The sequence below is a fragment of the Apium graveolens genome, chromosome 11 (assembly GCF_009905375.1).
Source record: "Apium graveolens cultivar Ventura chromosome 11, ASM990537v1, whole genome shotgun sequence".
Classification (NCBI taxonomy): Eukaryota; Viridiplantae; Streptophyta; class Magnoliopsida; order Apiales; family Apiaceae; genus Apium; species Apium graveolens.
Window position 1 is genome coordinate 28,023,363 of NC_133657.1, and position 7,185 is coordinate 28,030,547.

At 37.2% G+C, this 7,185-nt stretch overlaps 1 protein-coding gene and 1 long non-coding RNA gene across 3 annotated transcripts; one reads left to right on the forward strand and one right to left on the reverse strand.

The window, feature by feature from the left end:
• Positions 1-872, forward strand: LOC141697449 (uncharacterized). Its single transcript, XR_012564724.1, has 2 exons — positions 1-361; positions 448-872. It is a non-coding gene; the product is annotated as an uncharacterized LOC141697449 (long non-coding RNA).
• A 71-nt stretch (positions 873-943) lies between these two features.
• On the reverse strand, positions 944-5,321 carry LOC141697448 (GDSL esterase/lipase At4g10955-like). Of its 2 annotated transcripts, none has more exons than XM_074501836.1 (2): positions 4,962-5,321; positions 944-2,132 (listed from the first exon to the last, which is right to left on the reverse strand). In XM_074501836.1, exons 1-2 carry the CDS (start codon positions 5,041-5,043, stop codon positions 1,120-1,122), a joined length of 1,095 nt encoding a protein of 364 aa, XP_074357937.1. In that variant the 5' UTR covers positions 5,044-5,321; the 3' UTR covers positions 944-1,119. The 2 variants fall into 2 exon arrangements, with proteins under 2 accessions (XP_074357937.1, XP_074357938.1); XM_074501837.1 differs by having other exon boundaries at positions 944-2,137; positions 4,962-5,309.
• Between the last annotated feature and the right edge of the window lie 1,864 nt (positions 5,322-7,185).

Here is a 7,185-nt window from a genome sequence, read left to right on the forward strand (position 1 = left end):
ATGAAAAAAAATTCAGCCCCCTACAACTTGGAGGTCTGGGTCAGCCCCTGAGAAGGGACATCTTCTTCACTGTTGTAAATATTGAATATAGTGCTACAATACAACATCAATCCGCATGATTGTTTGTGTAACCCCCCAAGAGGTATACCCAATTGTTTGATAACCTGCGATCCAAATGTTCTAGTTACTAGTTAGTATGATCCCTGTTAGACGCATTCAAATTTACCGAAATTTATCAAGTTAAGAGGCGAGATGTTACAATACTGGGTGCCACAACGGGATCCAAACGCAGAGGGGCCTTAATCTCTTTTGTTCCTTCTCGGCCGTCTGCGTTTCCGCAGCATCTGATTCCAACTTTCAAGTAAGATTAAAAACTTTAAGGTCTTGTAGATATCCATATTTACATTGAAGTAATCTGGTATCTCTGTCTAAAAATATTACTTTCAGGATGCTGATTCGGTAAAATTGCGTAATATATGTGGTTAAACTATTTACATATAAACGTACTCATCGTGATTGTAGGATTTCAAGTCCAAAACATTTCATTAAGGTCAGTCAGGGCATGTACTTTTTTCTACTGAACTAGACTTGGCTTTCTATTTTTCTTATTGATTACTGAACGCAAGCCAGGGTCAAGTCTAGACTAGCCTCCATTTGGTTTCATTTCTGACTGTAGACCGGTCTAAATCCTATTCCGTATTAGGTTTGGGGGTTTTCATTTGTAATGCTAAGAATGATGTCAAAGTAATCCTCCAAGTGTTTTTTTTTTGTGATCCAAACAAGTGTACCTGCACTACTTATAATGTTCAACTTGAATCCTGTAAATAAGCTACAACGAACCGTATTATCAAACAGTTTGATTCAAACTGCTATTTTTAGACTTCCAAATTTTAGCACTCCCTTCTTTCTTTCTTCATTCGTTTTGGCAATATAAAGAAACAGGTAAAACAAGATACCAAATATTCAAGTTTTATTGAATTTAACTTGGATTATCCAAGTTAAATCATGCAATTACATCTACAATACAGAGTACCATGGATACAGTTGAGCTGGTAACTGGTTATGTCATCGACTGGAGAAAGTACACTCCTGAGGCTTTAGTAACTGAATACAATGGACTTATTTAGGATACATTGCACGAAAACCACGCCAAGTTTCAGTTACCTGAGGCTTGCCTTGCGTTTGCTGCGAGGCCTGTAGGCTATATAAAGATTTTAGCTGTTTGCTTATTAGCTGGCTGTCACTAACTGCTTGTTGGAGCTCTAAATCATCAGCCCACCATTGGTCTAAACCATGGGCCTCTAGAAACCTTTGCTTTCCCTTTGACAACACAAATAGCTTTGCAGCAGCCGCTTGTCCGGTTATCTGACCCACATTCTCCTTGTCTATTTGCTTCACTTCTGCTCCTGCAGGATCAGTATAATAGCAGCAAATATAGTCACTGGTGTTCACATATAAATGCGGCATCCATTTGTTCAGTCCAGTACTAGAGTTTTTGCTTTCATCCCCGCTGCCTTGAGTTTCAGTGGCATAAGGAAACATTGCTCTAATCCTCTTCCAGGCAAAGCCAGCTCTTTCACTAATATTTTTTATACTCATGGCAAGTGAAACAGATGGTGGATTAAACAAATGTGTCTCCACATAGATTCCCTGTTTGGCCAATGCTTTCCCTACTTGGAGCGCAAATCCTGCCCCCAAGGAATGGCCTGCTATGCAAACATTATTACTTCCATACTTATCAGCGATTGATTTCAGTGCTCCTAAAGCTCCGCTGAATCTAACAGAACCCTTTAAGCTTTCCCAAGCTAAAAACCGAAGGTCATCTTCTATGTCCCGTCTAAATGTAAGACTCTTAAGTAAAGTACCACGGAGAACTAAAACAGCCCTAGGTGCACCACTGGGTCTAACAAGTACAAAATCTGCCAAAGCTGCAGACCGATCCCATTCAAGTATTGCGCCATATATGGATCCATCTCTACCATCTATCAATGTTTGGGAGAGCTTGTACTTAAACGGTATCCACCATTTTGCAGCAAGAGCAGTTTGCTCTGACTTATTTTCTTGTCTGTCAAGTTCAAGCAGGTAAACTGCTTGTATAAAGCAGGCAATGACTGTCCTCTTATAATTGCCATCTTTCCTAAAGATAAGAATTCATATCTTTTAGTGTTGATTGACTGAATCTTAAATTGTAAACAAATAAAACTTTAAACTGTAAACATGTAGCGCATTAAAACCATCAACTATGAAAAACAATTTCAAACTACAAGGAAAAACATGGAAATCTGTTTAACTGAAATACCAAACAATCAAAAGTTTCAGTTAACCAATTAAATGTAGACCCCTGTTCTGACAAATTTTTGTACCAGTAAAGTGTTAGGAAACATAATAAATAGAATAAATATTAAATCAGTTACGAATCTGAATAATTAGTGTGTGCATCAGTTATGAATTTCAAAGGGAGGATTTGGTGGGAATAATAATATTTTAGCTTTAATTTAGGGATTGTGAGTTGAAATTGGGGTTATAAATAGGGAAGCCATTTATATGTTTGAGAGAGGAAGAAATAAGATTGACCTATGTGTGTTTGTGGAGAGTGGTGGTCTCTCGAATACCACCTAGTTGTGTGTGTGTTTATCAATAAAAGAATTCATTTCTTTATATATATATATACAAATATAAGGACTGGATAGGTCCTAACAGTGGTATCAGAGCACCTCTGTTCTTGGGGCAACGACAACTGCAAAATAAGTTGAAAATCGAATCGACGACTTCCAGGGAATTTTTTTTTTGTAAAGATGCAAGCAAAATTTTTGAAGTTGGATATTGAAAAGTTTCAAAATGACATTTCTTTCCTCAAAGAAGGTATGGTTGCTATACTTGCAAAAATGGACAACTATAGTCGCAAGACTACTGGACCATTTTCGTCTGCTCGTGAGGATTCGCAAGGCTTGGAACACGCCCAGAAGTCGGTCCACGAAACTGAGGAGAAGCTGAAGGGAGTAAAAGCGAATGATAGAGAACTTAAATCAGATTTTCAAAAAATTGATTTTGGAAAACTTCAAGAAGATGAAAGGTCTCATCAGCAACCACCAGTATTGGAGGTTTTAGGGCAGACTCCATTAAATTCTAATAGTGGCAACAACAAAGAACAAGAGACTTGTTTGTTTGATGTCTCATCGCCTCCAAGCTCATCCATGTACTCTTTATCACAAAGACTTGAAATATTCGAAGGCTTAAAACTTGAAGGTGGGTCGTTGAAGGCTGAAAGTTAATTTTGACAGCTATTTTGAATTAGTAAACCTCTCAACACCAACTAAGAAGGTATTGTCAGCTGTAGTATACTTGAGAAATGATCTTTTGTTCTTGGACTATTGCGGGGAATATCAGCGGCCTTCTTGTAACTGGGAGGAATTTAGAAAATTATTGGCGGAGAGGCAGGGGTTCTGGATTAGAAAGAAAAGGAAAAAGAAAGAATGAGACAATTTTCTCATTTGAACCTTGAGGACAAGGTTCAAGTTTGGGCGGTGGGTAATGTTAGGAAACATAATAAATAGAATAAATATTAAGTCAGTTACGAATCTGAATAATTAGTGTGTGCATCAGTTATGGATTTCAAAGGGAGGATTTGGTGGAAATAATAATATTTTAGCTTTAATTTAGGGATTGTGAGTTGAGATTGGGGTTATAAATAGGGAAGCCATTTATATGTTTGAGAGAAGAAGAAATAAGATTGACTTATGTGTGTTTGTGGAGAGTGGTGGTCTCTCGAATACCACCTAGTTGTGTGTGTTTATCAATAAAAGAATTCGTTTCTTTATATATATATATATATATATATATACAAATATAAGGACCGGACAGGTCCTAACATAAAGGTTTGGCCATAATCACCTTTACATGCCAAAATGCCAGGAGGCAACGCACAACAATCAAGAAAATAACAAGTAACAAGGTCTCATTATTGATTATTAAGCATAAAATTAGCTGCTTAAGAAAATGGCAGAACGGGGAGAGCAAGTTAATCGCTAATCAATGGGGGTGAAACGGGTGAGCGATGAGTCAAATAGGTAGTCAAAAGAATGCCAAGGGAATCCGCAAACCAGGTTGACATTAATGAATTTATATCTTTATCAGATTTAGGCGACAAATAAATTCAGTGTCTAGAACTTACTCTGTACTTGCAGATAAGTAAAGTGTTTATAAAATTGAGAACAACATTTCTCATGTGCCTAGAACGTCCATGGCAAGTGACTAAAATGTGCCTGACAAACCATGCTCTTAATGACTTTAAACTGAATATCATTTACGTGATGTAAAATGAATTGCATTTAAGTTGATAGAACAAGGTCTAAAATTTTCCATAGTCAGTACACCAATGAATATTTAGCCAAACGCTGCTCAAAAGGGAAAAAGGGACATACTCACTTATCCCGAGCGACTGGGGATTAACACAGCCTTGCCCCTATTAGAGAGGCTATTTTTCTTTTGCTAAAGAGTAGAGAGGCCTTTTTCAGATAATGGCCAGAAGACCAATTGGTCGTGAGTATGGAACCTAATCATTTGGTCAACTCAGTTCTCCGAAATGCAGATCAAAGCAAACTGCAATTTAGTCTTATAAAAAGTGACACTATTCTTAACGAAAAAAAGAAAAAAAGAACAGAATTACAAGTGTCTGAAACACCATGATAGCATTAGCAGTGCTAATACTTGAGGAAACCAAAGTAAGAAACAATGATGATAACTGATAAATAGTAACTGATACTTAACAGATCTAACTTGTACTATACAGCAATATGATGCACTCCCTCCCTCCCTCCCTCCCTCCCTCCCATATAATTGGACATCTATATTAAATTTAAATTAAAAAATGAAACAGCAAGTACAGAACAACAAATATAATTACAAAGACAAACTACAATCAAAACTACAGGTGGGAGGGGGGGGGATTTAAACAAACATACCAACTAGAATTGAGAAGATCACGCCAATTAGGAGAAGAAACTTTACGAGGCCCTGAAACATGAAAAGCAAACGGATGATCATTATTATTACTGTTCACCACCCCCGTCAGTGATGTAATTTCGTTCACTTGTTTCACCGCCGCCATCTCCGCCTCCGTCTCCGCCATTATATATAATAGTAACTGTGAGTGTATATATAATGAACTACGCACACAACTAATACTAGTTTTCTGATTCTTATTCTCGCAGCACTGAACTGAATGGGCGGAGAGAAAGGAGATAAAAAGACCCCCTCTGTGAACTTTATCGCATCTGATTCCCACCAAATTCAATTTGGTTAATTTGAGGTTAATTATAACACTAACGACGATTAGGAGTTTGATTAGTCCTCCCTCACTATTCACTAAACGTTTCTCTTTTGCTTTCTTAAGCGTTTCCGTTAACTAACTGCCCCCATTTCATATTTTATTTCCCGGGTGTAATTCCTCTTGGAATGTGTTAACCGTTGGACTTTAATATACACGCGTAACACGCCCCTTTAATCTTTGTTGTTTTTACCGTTTTTTAATTCTTACCCCAGAAACAAATCAAAACCAAACCAAACATACCCGGTATATCCCGCTTAATGCAGGGTCCGGGGAGGGTAAGATATACACATCCTACCCCTCATTCCGAAGAATGAAGAAACTATTTCCCGAAAGACCCCCGGCTTGTGTGTGCGTGTTAAAATACATAAAAAGTGAAAAGAATGATATAAAATATACGCAAGAATATATATTCACTTCAAACAAAAAAAAATTGATCACTTAAATTGAAAAGAGTCGAACAAACCTTAACCCATGGTATAATTCACATGAGACTTACCTAATTATTTGTTGCTTGTTGTTTGGTCGCCGACAAGTTTCAACCAATCGGGTAAGAAGTGTGAAAATCCATTTTGAAATATGTAATGATGAACAAGTACGTATACGTGTGTGACCGGTAAATACAAAAAGTAACCGCTTAAAAAAAAGTTGTTTCTTCTGCCATAAGTAGTGCAAGAAAACTTAAAGATGATGACGGTGGTTACGTAAATCGCGTGCGAGAGAGAGTTTCCCCGTATCTTTAATTTATAGTAGAATCACGGAAATCAAAAGCCCCAAATAAAAATTCATGCATTGGATAAGGGGGAAGGAGTTAGGAAGAGGGAGCACCCTTTGCCCTAATAACTAATTGTAATAATGATATTTTAATATACTGTTTTGTAATATTTTGCCCTGAAACAAATCAATTTATCAAATGTGTGATTTAATTGTAAGCTTTAAATTACTAGTCTGAGTTTTCTCAAATAATAAAATAATAAAATTTATTAAAGTATGAGAAATTTTATTAAAATAAATCAGAACCCACTTTGCTTAACCTATTTACCATCGTATCACCAAATAACACATTTTCCCCACTCGTTAATGCCGTAAACCACTCATGGCGACTCCTTTCCCGAGATAATGAAATGTATTAGGGATGGGCACGGGACACTTGGAGTCGAGTAGTGGTATCTACCCTGACCCCTGATTCCCGAATTTGATAACAATTCCTGAATCCGCCATGAACCTTGAATGAAAATTATTTTTCTCGTGATCCCCGCCCCTAACGGGGAAGATACTCCCAAAAATTCGATGATTTTGCTTTTAATTAAAATAATAATAATTGATAGGGAATAAATAAATCATGATTACGTAATTAAATATTACATTAATTACACATGATTTGGGCTACAAGGCCCAATAAGAAGATGTATGACATTCAGACCAAAAAAGTTAACACATTGATCAGGCCTAATGGACCAGATCAGGCCTGATGGAACAAAGAAGGCCCAAAACCCTGAATATTAATTAATTTCGTAATTAATTAATAAGGGAAAAATCAGCTGTTGAGAAGAGTCCCAATAAGGACATAAATCCTTGCAGATTAGCCTCTGAGGGACCTAGAAGGATAAGGAATCAATTTCCTACCATTTAGGACTCCAAAGTCCATTCTAATTCTGAGACTTGACTACCAAGTCTCCTATACCAAGTCCAATTCAAGGACCCCCAACATCTATATAAGGGGCCTCACCCCACAAATCAGAACTACGTTTTTGACTTGATCCTTGGCAATCAGCAAGGTACGTAGGCATCTTGTTATGGCAGATCGAGTCACGAAACACAAGAGCAGTCAAATCGATCCTGGAAGCTCACGTTCCCTA

Coding starts and splice junctions, on each gene's coding strand:
- LOC141697448 (XM_074501837.1), bottom strand. CDS start 5,128: ATGGCGGAGACGGAGGCGGAGATGGCGGCGGTGAAACAAGTGAACGAA. Junction 2,138..4,961: donor GATCTTCTCAATTCTAGTTG/GTATGTTTGTTT, acceptor TCTTATCTTTAG/GAAAGATGGCAATTATAAGA.